The sequence below is a fragment of the Gopherus flavomarginatus genome, chromosome 9 (assembly GCF_025201925.1).
Source record: "Gopherus flavomarginatus isolate rGopFla2 chromosome 9, rGopFla2.mat.asm, whole genome shotgun sequence".
NCBI classification, from domain to species: Eukaryota; Metazoa; Chordata; order Testudines; family Testudinidae; genus Gopherus; species Gopherus flavomarginatus.
The window spans coordinates 68,361,229-68,376,908 of NC_066625.1; the positions used below are offsets into that span (position 1 = coordinate 68,361,229).

A 15,680-nucleotide genomic window follows, 5' to 3' on the forward strand; every position below is an offset into this window, starting at 1 on the left:
AAAAGGAGAGACGAGGGAGACTATTTAAGAGGGAAGATCCTTTCAAGGATTGCAAACTGGTTAAAAGGCAGGGAACAAAGGGTAGGAATTAATGGTAAATTCTCAGAATGGAGAGGGGGTAACAAGTGGTGTCCCCCAAGGGTCAGTCCGAGGACCAATCCTATTCAACTTATTCATAAATGATCTGGAGAAAAGGATAAAAAGTGAGGTGGCAAAGTGTGCAGATGATACTAAACTGCTCAAAATAGTTAAGACCAAAGCAGACTGTGAAGAACTTCAAAAAGATCTCACAAAACTAAGTGATTGGGCAACAAAATGGCAAATATAATTTAATGTGGATAAGTGTAAAGTCATGCACATTGGAAAAAATAACCCCAACTATACATACAATATGTTGGGGCTAATTTAGCTACAATAAATCAGAAAAAAGATCTTGGTGTCATCGTGGCTAAGATGCGTCCTCTCTGGACCCCTTCTGGTGTAACAACATCCCAACCAGAGATCCATGCATCCCTTCTCGGGCTACTCCTCAACTCATTCTCTTGGCTAAGTCCTCACCGTCCTCTGGCCTTAATATTTTTTTGTTGAGGTTTCTATGCCCCTTCCTTGGGGCTGGAAGGGGAACCAAGAGCCACCCTCTGCTCTGAGCTGCAGCCCAGGGACCTTGTGTTGAACAGCTGGGTCAGCTCCTTCAGAGGTGCTACTATTTCCCTGGACCTCTTACTACCTCCAAGCCCCTTGTGCTGTTTCCCGGTAGCCTGTGGTTAATACAGCCTCTCCCTCTGGTTTCCAGGCTTCTCCCCGCTCCTTGCTCCTCCTCTGGAATGCTGACCTCCAGAACTGTCTCTCTGTGCCCTGCCCCTTTTCCAGGGCCCAACACAGGAACTCACGCCATCCTTGTGGCCCTTTTCTGCCTGCCTTCACAAGGATCTTCCTACAGAGTAGGGACTCCCTGCCTCTTCTTTCCTGAATCTCCTCCTCTCATTGAATTCTCTTCCTTCTCTCTGACTTTTCCATGGCTGGGATCACTCATTTTAAATGAGTCCAGATCAGGATCAGCTGGGGTAAATTACTAGATCACAGCCAAAGCTGAGCTCAACTCCTGTAAAGGACCAGTCAGCATGTGAAGGACACTGCTGGGCAAGGAATGTGTTGGGCCATGACCTGGGCTTTACACCACCCCTGCACCAGGTGTATCACTTTCTATACCTGTTCAACAATGCTCCCTTAGTGACACCAAAGATCTTATGCTTTGCAAAGGGACAATATCTTAACTTTAGGCTTAGGATAGACGATCTCACGTCCTGTCTGAGAGGTTGGGTGGAACAGAGTGGGTCAGTCTTTTATAGGAGAGCTCTTTTCACATTACTCTAGATCAGCTTAGATCCACTGTTGTGCACTTTTTAAAATGTCTGTTGTTCATTCCCATGGAAATAAAGAGACAAAACACTCTAGAAGAGTTATTATAAAAAGCAGCTACCAAGTTTTTTAAGACAGCAGAAGGGGTAGAAAACATGGAGGAAAATGACAGCAGAATGTGAAAAGTAACAACATAAAAAGGTGTGTGTGTGTGTGTGTGTGTGTGTGTGTGTGTGTGTGTGTGTGTGTGTGTGTGTGTGTGTGTGTGTGTGCGTGCGCGCAGAGGATAGAGGAAGAAAGAGGGGAACAAAGGAAAAAAAGAAGCAGAAGCCTGAAGAACACAGATTTTAAACCCAGGGTCTCTAGAGAGGGAGTAAATCAGAAACATGGGACTCAACTGGCTGCTCATAAACATTTCTCATAATGTAATGAAGAACTCTAAGATGTGCTCCTGGAGTGAGGAGAAGCAGGTTGATAGGGTTGGACAATGAACGATTGTACTTTTAAGAAAAAGCTTAAATGTCACTATATATTTATTTGTATTTATATTGCAATGCTATTTGCATTGATAACACTGCTAGCAATAGCTAATGCCTGCAAAAAAGGCAAAGGATAAACAGCTTCAGAGATTCTTGAGAGGCACAGCTGAGACACAGTAGAAAGTATTTTTTCAGGGTTAGTGCAGAGCAATGGCTCTGCTAGCAAATCTTACAGCCACTGTATTTTTATTGTCCTTTCTCAAATAAAGGTAAATCAATATCTATAAAACAGCATTGGAAACACGATTAAAAAAAATAAATAAGTCACATACTGGTGAAACAGCAAGGTGGAAAAAACTGGCTTTTAAAAACATTCATTTTGCAAGAATCACAATTTAGAATTCATACTGATCTCAGTAAATAAATGGAGAAGCACAGCACACAGTTTTATTAAATATTAGAGGACATGTTGCCAACTCTCTAAGTGAACAAAACCAAACACCCTTGCCCCGCCCCTTCTCCGAGGCCCCGCCCTGCTCACTCCAACCCCCTCCCTCCAACACTCTCATTCCCCACCTTCACTCACTCACTCACACTCATTTTCACCGGGCTGGGGAGGGTCCCTTTTCGACCTGGTGTTCCAATTAAAACCGGACACCTGGCAACCCTAACAAAGAAACAGTGTTTGGATCCAGATCAGGTTTATTTGGGCTATCGTGCTATATTTGGGCTAGAGTTTTGATTCAAAGTCAATGGCAGTGAGCTACTGTCATGAGATTTTATCTCAAAATGTCTGAAATCATGCAAGATCAGCTGCAGTGTTGCATTACAACAAATCTGGAGAAGGTCTAGCACTATCCACACCTGAAAAGAAGTTTTGCATCTGACTGAAACATAAGGGTGAGTATGAATCTGGGGTTTCAAATTTAAATACCCTGAAGTTTGGGATAGTTTCAACTCATGTTTCAGTTTTGTCTCCTCTCTAGTAAAAAGGAAGAATTTCACCCACAGATAGTAATTTATCAGCACAGAAAGTTGGCAATCTAGAGAAATGTTACATAAAAGGATAGTGTGACAAGGCCAAGAGCTAGAAGAAGGATATTAATTTTAAATGACTAACAAAATTTTGAGCCGGGTCTGCAATATAACACAATTCATTGCTGAAAAAAATCAAAGTTTAAGTTGTGGACTTGTGCTGGATTTACTGCTGGACTTTTAACTGATGAGTTTCATCACTTCACACTGCTATTTAAAAAAGATTTGATATCACATTTTTCTTATAAAAATTATCTATTGAAAGAACATGGCGCTAGTAACTCATACCTACATACAGTGATGGTACTCAGCCTTCAGATTTATGCCTAACGATGTATTTCATGCCTTTTCCTGTCTCATTACCAAAATATTTCCATCCTGAAGAGTATGAATTAAGAAATATGATTCTCATCAGCATAAATCCTCATGCACTTAGACAAGGATACACCTAACACTTGTAGAGAACAGACTTTAAAATCACTCTGACATCTATTATCATATTTTTAATCCTTGGATAGTTCTGTTGAAAACTGCCTCTAACAGTTAATATATACTGAATTAGATTGCACATGATGCACTTTTCATTGAAAAAAAACAAAGAAAATACTTAAATAGCTAAATTATCAGTGCCAACATACAGAATGCAGTTGCCAAGTCTAACAAAGAAGCAACAGTATTTGTGTGTCTGAGACTATGGCCCATTAAACATTATGTTTACCAGAGGAACTGTGCATATGACATAAGAATGGCCATACTGGATCAGACCAATGGTCCATCTAGCCCAGTATCCTGTCTTCCATCAGTGGCCAATGCCAGATGCTTCAAAGGGAATAAACAGAACAGGGCAATTATCTAGTGATCTATCCCTTGTCTTCCAGCCCTGGCATCACAGTCAGAGGTTTAGGGACACCCAGAGCATGGGACTGCATCCCTGATATAGAAAGAACAGCACTCATAATCTTCTGGTCCAAAAAAATAAAGGTTTTGAATATCTGAGATAGAATAGAAACTTCAAGCTATATTCTGTATCTGTTTCACAGTTTAATAGAATTTAATGCCAGAAGGGGGGAGGGATAGCTCAGGGGTTTGAGCATTGGCCTACTAAACCCAGGGTTGTGAGTTCAATCCCTGAGGGGGCCATTAAGGGAACTGGGGTAAAAATCTGGGGATTGGTCCTGCTTGGAGCAGGGGGTTGGACTAGATGACCTCCTGAGGTCCCTTCCAACCCTAATAGTCTATGATTCTAAGGGGCCATTAGATCATCTAGTCTGATCTCCTTTATATTACAGGCTGTGTTAGGTCACTTGGTACAGATGTAGCATGCTATGACACTATAAAATACGCATTGATTTTTCAAGGCCTTCCAATATTTATATTGGAGCTGTAAGCAAATGAAAATCAAATTAGTTAAAGATTCACCTTATTCGAGATGTCATTTAAGAAAAGGTAAATGTATAAAGGTCTGTGCATTGCTCCATCTTGCACCATTGCCAAATTCCAAAATGGATTAGGCCAAACTGTAAAATGATCATTCTCTGACATCTTGCCATCAGGCACGCAGGTGAAACCAAAGACAGCATCTCTCCAGAAAAGAATCAAACATAAACTACTCTTGATATGTATGAACAATAAAAAAAAAATCTAGCAGATGCTACTTTTATACGCTATCCCCAAATGTAATTTACACAAGTACTGAGTCAGGAAGAATGTTCTTTGTGAATTAGCATTTCAACATCAGCAAAACATCTGCCAAAGTAAATTGAAAAAGTATTTGAGGAGATATTAGTGATAAGTATGATCAGTGAAGAAATGGTAACAGGCCTATAGGAAGGTAAGGGGGCAAATAGCAAAATACTCACCTCCTTCCCATGGACTGGCAAATAACTTCCTGCTTTGTTGTACATACAATACAGAGCAAGTACCCATAGCATCTCTAACATAAACAAATTCCCATGCTCCATACATAGAAGCATCTACATATCAAGAGTAAACAACTTTATGGACACAGGGGATACATATGCTTAATTAAAATAACTAAAATAAATCTCTGCAGCGCAGGATGCTAGCTGAATTTTAAAAACATATAATATGATATTATTTTGGCCCAACAGAAATAAAAATAAAAGAACAACTCACATCCTTCATATGCAATGAACTAGTGAAACATTCACATTAGAATAATACCACAAAACTTGAGAAAGGCTAAAACTTAATAACTCCCACAGTCAATGAAAGCTGGGGAAATACTTCAGGAAAGTATTCAAACACATAATTTCAAACCAAAACATTTGACAGTATTCACAACCACTTACACTTGTTTTCTGTGAACATTTAGCACAAGAGATGTGTTGTTCCATAGGATTTTTGTGGAAAGCAAAAAATTCTTGAATATTTGTGTGACTGTGAATGTACAAGAATGTGTTTGCATCACCACCTTAAAATCTCCAATTTCTCATTCTGTTCATAAAAATTTCAGCCATCCAATCAAGGAGCAGAAACAATACCATGTGAGCTATGTGACCACTTGTATACCACAACAAATAGCAAATAGCTGAAGACCAAATAGTTCATGAACATCCCTTAGGTTGAAGTACGTTTGTCCGACACTTCTGAATCATGAATACATTTGTTAAATCAATGTCTGATAAAAAATTCACAAACTGCAAAGAAGGACTACATTCACGGAATAAATTATTTGCTATGAATAATTCATCCATCTGCACTGATAAGTGACAGCATGATTCCAATTGATGATTGCAAGGATGAATATTTAAGAGGAGGAGAACATGCAAAACAAAAAAGCCAACACTGCTTCTCAAAATAAACACTTTAGTATCAGGAACTGTGAATTTCCAAAGCTGCTAAGCACTTATTTATTAATCCATATAATAAATATCCATTAGCTGAAGCATACAAACGGTTAATAGATGACTCTTCAGAAGCGATGAATGCCATGGAGATGAACTACATCGACTAGATTCAAAGGGGTCAAGAGTGGGAAAAGATGATCACTTTTAAAGTTAAAGTTAATTAAACAATTGCTGTGTATCAGCATAATACAAATCTTCTGAGCATGCTTTGCAATTAAGTGGCACCTGAATGGTTCATAGCACTATTCAAAATGGTGAAAGACCTACTTCATAAGCAAAGGAAGTTATTCTGTATCAGTAAAGGAAAAGATTGCCTTCCAACAAGTAATGAAGGTGCATAAGATAAAGGAGCCAGGGAAAAAATGTACGAAGTATGCAAATTTAGGCACAGATCCTACAAACCCTCATATGTATCTTTAATCTCGTACACATAAGCAGTTCCATTGGCTTCAGTAGGACCACTCATATGAAGAAAATTAAGCCCATGTGTGTCTGCAGGATCAGTGCCAAAGAAGAGTAAATGAAGAGAATTAGAAATTAACTTCGGTTTTATTAAAGTATATTTTATAAATATGTTAGTTATGCACCTCTAACATTTCAGGTCCGATATTAATATGGATGAGAAATAAGGGGCTACAAACACAGAAGTTTCTGAACTGCAAATCCTAAGAAACTGTACTTGTTTCAGAGAGATGCTAAACACACATTTAGTTATAAGTAACATATCTATTGATTAAAATAACTTATTTTGGGATCCCAGCCACCTCCCATCAGCATTATATTTGGCCCCGAGTATACTAATAATAATGATGACGAAATTTTTGGGGAAATTCACTAACAATTTCACTGCTCAGGCATTAATCATGATTATCCATTTCATGTCCTAAGAATAAACAAAGTAACACTGATGATAGACAATGCTGAATTCTTAGAATAAGTGCAAATCAGCCACACAAAGTGCAACCAACTATCATGTGATGCTCCAGCAAAACCCTGTCCATTATTGTTCAATTAATTATGACTGCAAAAAGCAAAGTAAACCCAAAACCTCTAAATGGGTGGGGTGAGTGTGTGTGCATCAGCTTCTGTATTATGATGTACATGATACCTTATGGTACACAATGACACAATTTACTGCAATCCTATTGCTTTCTTTTTATTCTAACCTCTTGATGACAGTACACCTTCTCAATGAAGTGTCTACTACAAGAGTTACATTAACACAGACACTGATGAATAATTACGTTTATGGTAAATGTTTTCATGGATAATTAATTCATCATGGAATAATCTTTAGGATAAGTATTTAGGACACTGATGTGTCAACAGAAAAAAAGTTGCTTCAGATAATACTATTCCTATGCAGAAAAAACAATCAGTATACTTTCAGATAAGGTAAACATTAGGGACGTTTAATGTATATGGAAGTCAGGATGAAGCAACTAGAACAAACAAAGAACATCACAACACTGAAGTGTAGGCCCAGATATTAGACAAAACATTGTTTTAGTCATCAAGCAATCCAGTCCAGATCTGCTCACACCACCCACCAAAAAACAAGATATTTATGATATGAAAGAAATTGGTAGAAGTTGTACTACTATGACCACACACATACATCTAGAAAACAATGGGAGTTCTCAACTTGTTTAAGGATGAATTTCTCCCAGATCGAAGTGCGAAACTAATATCAGTCAAAACTCAAAAGATATGCTCTCTCTACCAGTTTTGCTTCCGAGTGGTACCTCAGTGAGCATCAATAATCTCCAATATACAAACAGAGCAAGGCCCTACTGCAGTCCTATTAACACAGGGAAAAATTATATACAGCCTAATAGATAATAGAATCCAGATGGTGAATGCAGGAGGCTGTCCAACACTCAAAATACTGCCGAGAATAAAGAAACAAGTGAATTAAATCTCTCTAAAAGTCCAGTATAGCAAACATTTATGAGCCTGGTGGCATATGATTTGTTTGGTCAAGAGTTTTGTGGCCTCTGCAATAGAGATCTTTCCTCTGAAACAATTCATTTTTACAAGATTTTAATATTTTGGCATTTTTGTCATCTACTGTAAATATATCAATCCTCTGCTGCAAAATAATGAAGCTGAAAATTGTGCAATAATTGCACAGACTGATTTTTTTAAACATTGTCCACACAAAAATTGACCACCGCTATTTATCTCTCCAAATTGTTACACGTCTGGAACTTCCAAGATACTTCAACTCTCCACCCACGCCAGGCCTAAGTTCTTTGAGCACTGCCAACAAATAGGCTAAATCTTCTGGCTAGTGACCTATCGGATGATTTGTCAACCTACCGAGCTCTGGAACTGGAGATAGTATCTAGAAGCAGGGTCATTGTGGACAGAGATCTGGGTGTGCTAAGCTAGTCTCCACCTTTGAGGTACCCTGGGGTCCTCCATAGCCAATGTGTTGCCAGGCTACTGGACTGAGACAGACTTTGTATCAAAAGCAAAAGTGTCATCAGATAAGCACAGCTTCTAGCTCCTACAGAATTTCACAGAGATGGGAAGAGCCAATTCAGGAGAGCACTGGAAAGCCCTATCTGAGAAGAAGGATGTTTTGGCATGGTAGATTAGATTAGATTAGATGAAATAGAATGGTTGATTAGGAGATATGGTCCTGACAAAACCTTAACTTTCACCTGTTATCAATCAACTTAAAGATATAATTTCCCTCAAATAAACAAAAATAATTGTCCTTGATGTTTCTCTTTTAAAATAACTTCTATTTTTAAACATTCACTACTATTTTTTGTTGTCTTGGTGGAATTATTACCAGCCCCAAAAGAAAAAAAACCCAACTTCTACAGCATGATAAAAAGACTACAGGAATTATCTAACCCACTCAAAGTTAGATGATGCTCATTTATCTGTACAGAGTTGTCTAGCAATAATAATAAAGTAAACTACACAAAATTAAACTACTGCAGTTATGTGTTACTGTAATTATTTCTTCTATAGCATTCTGAGAAATATATTAAACAAATGAACTGCAGTTCAATTATTCCCTTGTATCCAGAAAAGAGGGCAGAGGAAATTGAAGTGAAAAAATAATAGTATCTAGGCTACATCATACAGTTTAACTCAAAAGAAGAGCAAAGGGAAACATTTAAGGTAAATTAGCTAATTTTGTCTTAGTACCTTAAATCTGAAGCAGAATCTTACCATGGGAAACTCTACCTGCCCACACTAGCAGGAGAACAATGTATAATTCTTGATAGTTTGAAGTGTATACCTGATATACAGCATCCATATGCTTTCACAGTAAAATTACATTTTTTAAAGGAAAAGGATGCAACTCCAAGGGAAGAATGGGATTCAAAACAGAAGGAAATGGAGAAGGAAGTCCCTAGACTGGAATTTAAGATGACTCCAGAAAGAATAAGATAGACTTAAATGTGTAAGCTGCCATGTTCATTTTCTTCAGCAACAAGACAACACACTTTTCCTTTCATTTTCTTGATCTCAAATATTAGAAGCATACTGCAAAGCCAGTCAGTTTCCTGAAATGAAGATTCAAGACTGAAATATATTGTATGGGTTTGAAAAGAACATTTGATATATAAAGATTTGAAATACCAATTTTTTTTTTATTCTTGGTGAACTTGTCCAGCAGAACATTTCATCAATTTCTTTTGGTCTTGGAGGACTTATGGAAAAGATGTAGGATAGTGAAATCTATTATTTCATATTCCTGTTACAATGCAAAAGTTCAATTTTCTCAGGACATTTGAACACAATTATAAACTTCAGAGAGTGATATTAAGAATAATATTAAGAAACTATGATCAATATATAACAAAGTTCATGGTTATAACTGTACTTACCCGCCAAATGCCTGGATTGCATAAAACTTGGAAGCATCCACAGAACTTCCACTTACTATTCGAGCCTTTAATGAAGAATAAAAAAAGCATAGTTACTCAGATTCTGCCAAGAGATTTTGGATAGAATTGAACTGCATCGTACATATAACACCTAATATGAAAAATGTCAAGCAGGGTCAGCTCCAGGCCAAAACTACATTAATTTTTGCTTTGAAATACATATGATTAGCATTCAGCATTTAGTGAAAAACACTGGTAAAACCCTGGAGAAGATATCAGATAATGCCTCCCAAATATCGCTGCCTTTTAAATCCCAGAATATGTGCAGTGTAGATGATAACTAGTCAGAGGCAAAAATCCAGACACAATGTTTGACAGTAGCAGACCCCTGTGTTGGCAAGTATGATTTCATAAGATAAGCACAACAGTGAGGCTATCCTGTTTATAAATGCAACACATCTGGAATACACTCAAAGGAGAACAAAAGAATGGAAAGCTGGGAAACATGCACATTTCACAACTAAAATGAAGGAACCAAACAGATCAAATAAGTCACAAACAAACATCAACAAAATACACAACCCCTTAAGGAAATATGTGATTTTAAACCTTTTCATCCACAGAACTGCTATCTGAAAGAGAACCAGGAAGAGGGGGAATAAAGGTTAGATAAAACAGTCTCCAAGAAAACATGTAAAGTTATGAAAAAAACTCCTACAATTCTAGCTTGCTAAAGCAGAAATGAAAGGAACAACAGAATCTGAGTAACATATATGTTTAGTTTTCTTTAACATGATTGCTATGACAGTATACTTTGATAAGTGCAAAGATGTTTTAATATATAAATGAACCACAGTTACTCACACAAGACTTTTTAGTCGTTAAAGATGTTTATGGTTATCTTATAAACTAGCACTTAATGCTGTTCAAATTTAATGTCCAGTTCTGATACCTTTGCATTCATGAGTATTAGTAAATGTATTTTATTAAGGTAGTGGTCATAAGTGGTTATTAAGAATGGTCATAAAATGTGATGATTTCGGATTTAGAGTAAGGCTTTGTTCGCAAAGAAAAATAAAACTGCTCTTCAGGCATTTAATGGGCATATTAAAATTATTATATTCTAACTATTCTGTTCTACCACGCAGACACAGGAAACTAAAAAAGGAAGGCCAATAATCACTATCATAATTTAATCGTGTGCATTTGAAATGTATTATGTATCATACAATCTCTTTCATGGTCATACAGTACTCTTCATGTCCAGCATCAGATATAAAACATTTACAATGGAAAATGTACATTTATTTCATTTTTTTAGATATTTAAAATGCTTATTGTTTCCTTGTAATAAATTATGTATATCACATCCTTCCATCAATAAATTTATCTTTTACTCACACAAAATTTGTATTATGTATTAGGTAGTTATAAATGTGCATTGTTATGATTGTCACCTTCACAAACTTTGCATTATTTTTTCCAGGGAATATGCACATTTTATATGTGCCCTCTAAATCATTAGGATTTTTTTCTACAAAATAAGCAGTGCTCAGCATGATATCACTACAAAACTATCCCTCACATTTTAGACATACTGTAACTCCTCACTTAAAATCATCCTGGTTAATGTTGTTTCCTTGATACCTTGCTGATCAATTAGGGAACATGCTTGTTTAAAGTTGTGCAATGCTCCCTTCTAAGGTCCTCGTTTGGCAGCTGCCTGCTTTGTCTACTGCTTGCAGGAAGAGCAGCCCCTTGCAGCTAGCTGGTGGGGGCTTGGAACCAGGGTGGACCAGCAGCCCCCTATCAGCTCCCCGTGACCCTAAGTTCCCTGTGCAACAGCTGCCTGCAGTTCAGCTGTGTTCCTCCCCCCACTGCCATGTGCTGCTCCTGCCCTCTGCCTTGCAGCTGCTCCCTGAGACTCCTGCTTAATGTGCTGGGTGCAGGGGGAAGGGAAGGAAGAGGGGGGCTAATGTCAGGGTGTCCTCCTCGCCCCGGCTCCTGCACCCCGCTTACCCCATCTTCCATAGATCAGGGCTCAGGATGGAGGAAGCTTGCAGCAGCTGTGGTCTCAGCAAGCTGATCTAATTAACAAGACAGTGTACTTAAGGGAAATGAACATATCTCCCTCCATTCCTGCTGCCTTCCAGAGTGAGAGAGTTAACCCTTGAGGGCTCAGCCAGTTGCCAGTTCATCATTCAGCAGTAAGGGAAATATCTCACCCTCTGACTCCTCCACCTCAACCAAGCTTCACAATCATCATCACTGTGTACCAATATTAAATTGTTTGTTTTTAAAACTTAGTGTGTGTGGGTGTGGGTGTAGTGTCTTTGGTCTAATGAAAAAAATTTCCCTGGAACCTAACCCCCTCATTTACATTAATTCTTATGGAGAATTGGATTCGCTTAACATCATTTTGCTTAAAGTTGCATTTTTCAGGAACATAACTACAACGTTAAGTGAGGAGTTACTGTATTCTATGTTTCAAAGCCAATATAGCTTCTACACAGTAGCTCAAACTCAAATACATATAATGCAGCTGTATTAGCACAGACAGTGTGGTAGTCACAGGAAGGTGCAATTAAAGATCCTCATCCTGAAAACATGCCCATGCTTTAAGTCCATTGATTTAAATGGAACAACTCACGTGCTTGAAGTTAAGCATGTGCTTAGGTGTCTGCATGATGGAGGCCAAAGGCAGCCATGTCCTTCTAGTTGTTCAGATAGTCTAACCCATCTGATTATGTTTGATTTCAACATTCAAATATGTTTGAGCCTGATTAGTAGTAGAGACGTGCCTGAGCCAAACCTGATTTCTCAGAAAGCAGCGAAGAGTCCTGTGGCACCTTATAGACTAACAGATGTATTGGAGCATGAGCTTTCGTGGGTGAATACTCACTTTGTCGGATGCCGTGAATACCCACTGAAGTGGGTATTCACCCACGAAAGCTCATGCTCCAATATGTCTGTTAGTTTATAAGGTGCACAGGACTCTTTGCTGCTTTTACAGATCCAGACTAACACAGCTACCCCCTCTGATACCTGAATTCTCAGGAAGCTCAAGTCCAGATGCAAGGTTTTCAGCTCTGACTCATCTCTTGGTAGTAGTTAGAGTCCATAGAACAAGGCTCTCTGGCACCATACTGCAGCTCCTAGTTCACATATTACAAGAGGTTGGACAAGATGACCTCCTGAGGTCCCTTCCAACCCTGATATTCTATGATACAAGCAATCCTATCATAAAGCATGTGTACAAAAGGGAGGATAGTAAAGGTTGCCATGGCACTCAACTCCAAATTTCTTGACTTTTGTACAGAAACAATGTGTTTGCACGATTAATCAAATACACAAAACATCACTAAACAAGAGAAGAATATTAGCCACACATATCGGAGCTCTCAGGGCATCCACCCACCGTAATTGTTCCCTTCATAACTACACGCTTGATTACAAACACACATAAGCAGTGTGTCTGAACCAACGTTGACTCCTTATGCCAACTGTGAATTTGGCCATTTAACTGCAACAATATGAACTGCCCTGCCGCTTCTCTCACTTCACAGGCTCAGTTTTTTCAGAAGTCTTGGACTAGCATTTTAGTCCCAAAGTTATCTCACCCAGCTCATCTATAGAAATTAACTCTCTTTGTTATATTAATGAGAAATTTGTATTTGTGAAAGATGTTTGATTGGCAGCGCTGGGCATAGCTGACCTCTCTTTCACCACATACCTAGTAGTGCAGGAGGGGCTACCAATGCAAAGTGCTTCACATTCCATCACCTCACCCGCACTGATGAGACTCAATCTTAGATTTGAAGGTTAACCTTTATGGGTGAGAGGGGGATAGTGGGCTCTCTGGGGGGTTTGTTTTTCCCTAAAAAGTGTGCTAATTAATAGCAAGCATGATGTGTGCTTTGTGATAGACACACTTATCCAAAGCGTATGCGCAAATAAATTTGTTAGTCTCTAAGGTGCCACAATGACTCCTGTTCTTTTTGTGGATACAGACTAACATGGCTGCTACTCTGAAACTTATCCACCAGCAGCTGTACTGATACCACAGTTTCCTAGAGCTGTAAACCAGTGAATGTCTATCAGATAGTAAGTTTTCATCATTACCTATTAGGGCTAGACTTGCACTACTGACCTATTGTAAGGGTAATAAACTCCATAACTCATTACCATTCTTTGCGGTATACTGTCCTGCTGCATAGAAATGTTCTGATTTGGGCTCATGGACTCATAGAAGGGAAAGTAAATCAATTTATTTACAGACAATTTTTCTTTAACATCCTCCCAAGCAACTGTGGTTTGTAAAGCAGAGCATACTAGCGAGTAAAGCTGAGTCTATTTTAGGATATAACTGAAAGCTCCCTTCAGGGCCAATTATATTGGACTTCCCAGCAAGCAAGATGGGAAAAAGAAAACAAGAAAACTGTTCTTTTAACTCAAGGATAAATTTAAAGTCCCCCCGCACGCGCACACACATACACCAAAAAAGCTAATTCTTTTTAATTATAACAGTCAGGTATCAGATCGCTGGAACCAGGAACTGTTCAGGTAGCACACAATTACGTTTTGTCCCAGTGGACAAAATCCTTATTTCTATTCAGAAACCAATTTTCACAGGACACACTTGGTTTCCCCTGTTATCGTTTACGAAGCTATTTCCTGACACTGTGACCAGTCTTTACTTTCTTAGGATAGAAGCTAAAGCATTTAATAGGATTATCATAACATCTTATTTATACCAGCCCTCCAATTTCTGTAGTATGCCCAATATTAAGAAGCAATTCTTATCCAATAGGCTAATTTCAATGGCTGATTTCAATGGCTAGGTTTCATTACTTATTCCCAATTCTGACAAAAGGGAAGCAGGGGGAGAAGTCCATAAATTATAAAAGGCAGAAGGGATCACTGTGATCCTCTAGTCTAGTTTATTTTTTAATTACACATGCACGCACACAATGGTTGTTGTGCACTTCAGGTTCATTAAGATTTTGACCATTGATTTGAAGGGGGGCAGAATGGAGACCCAAAGTTATCATTCAATTGCAATCCATTTACTACTAGAAATCATATGTCCTGATCCTGCATTCCCTATGCATCTGAAACTCTCAGTAAAGTCACTGTGAGCTTAAGTGCAAAAGGAATGCAGAACTGATCCCCTAACTAATGCAAGTAATATTCTGCCTCAATTCCTGGTTGAAGAAATCCATTGTATAAATCCAATAAGTAGTATCTCAGTTTTATATATGTTTGAAACAGATTTTAAATACATTATAATTTTTAAAAGTGCCAAAAATATACAGATTTCAAACTTAACTGTGAGACATATGTTTACATGAAACCATTTAAATGGCTTTTGTAATTAATTTGCTTTCTTCTTTTCATACAATTTATTAAGCAGGATAATTTGTTACAGTATGGTTTTGCAAAAATTCTGATTTTAGATAGTCAAGTGGTCATTTCCAGCACCAGCAAATAGGTTCTTAAGTGATACTTCTAGGATTGTATTATTTCTAAAAAAACATGTTTCAAGTATCCACATTTATTCGTCTCATAATTTTATGCAGCAAAGAAAATGTCAGAAGGATAATTTGAAACAAATGAAATATTTAGCATTTCATTTACAGACCACCTTCACCTCAGGTAAATTGTACTTTTGAACAGATGAAAAACATTTAATTTTAAGGAACACAAGGAAATTAAAAGAAAAAAATCTGATTAATAGAAAATATAAGTAATTTATTCTTTGCAGTAATGTGATCTGACTTCAGTGGCATGGGCAGGGTTTAATTAGCTCTTGGGCAGCTGCCTGAATAGATTCCATGGCATATGTTTAAGGTGCAAGTGTTTATGGAAAACCTTAGGAGAAATCACTTGAGCACTAAAGAGTCAAAACTACCTCACCTTATTTGGGTAAGGCAAGCAGTATATCTTTGGATTCATTTAAAAAAAATCTGTAGATAATGTGCAACCAATTATCCTTGGACCTAGTAAAACAGAAAAACAAACAAAAGATGTGTAGGCCTAATCGTCAACTGGTGTAACCTGCCATAACTGTTGACTTTAGCCAA

The 15,680-nt window shown here is 37.9% G+C and overlaps 2 protein-coding genes across 2 annotated transcripts in view; one reads left to right on the forward strand and one right to left on the reverse strand.

Annotated features, from left to right (window-relative positions):
• The window catches only part of RSL24D1 (ribosomal L24 domain containing 1), a 922,223-nt gene that overhangs the window by 618,125 nt on the left and 288,418 nt on the right, over positions 1–15,680 (forward strand). The gene's annotated exons all lie outside the window — the stretch shown is intronic.
• Positions 1–15,680, reverse strand: part of UNC13C (unc-13 homolog C) — a 375,739-nt gene that overhangs the window by 322,625 nt on the left and 37,434 nt on the right. Inside the window, exons 2-3 of the mRNA XM_050968692.1 lie at positions 10,207–10,229; positions 9,598–9,662 (exon numbers count right to left, since the gene is read on the reverse strand). Coding sequence (XP_050824649.1) covers positions 9,598–9,662; positions 10,207–10,229 — 88 coding nt within the window. The remainder of the gene's footprint in view (positions 1–9,597; positions 9,663–10,206; positions 10,230–15,680) is intronic.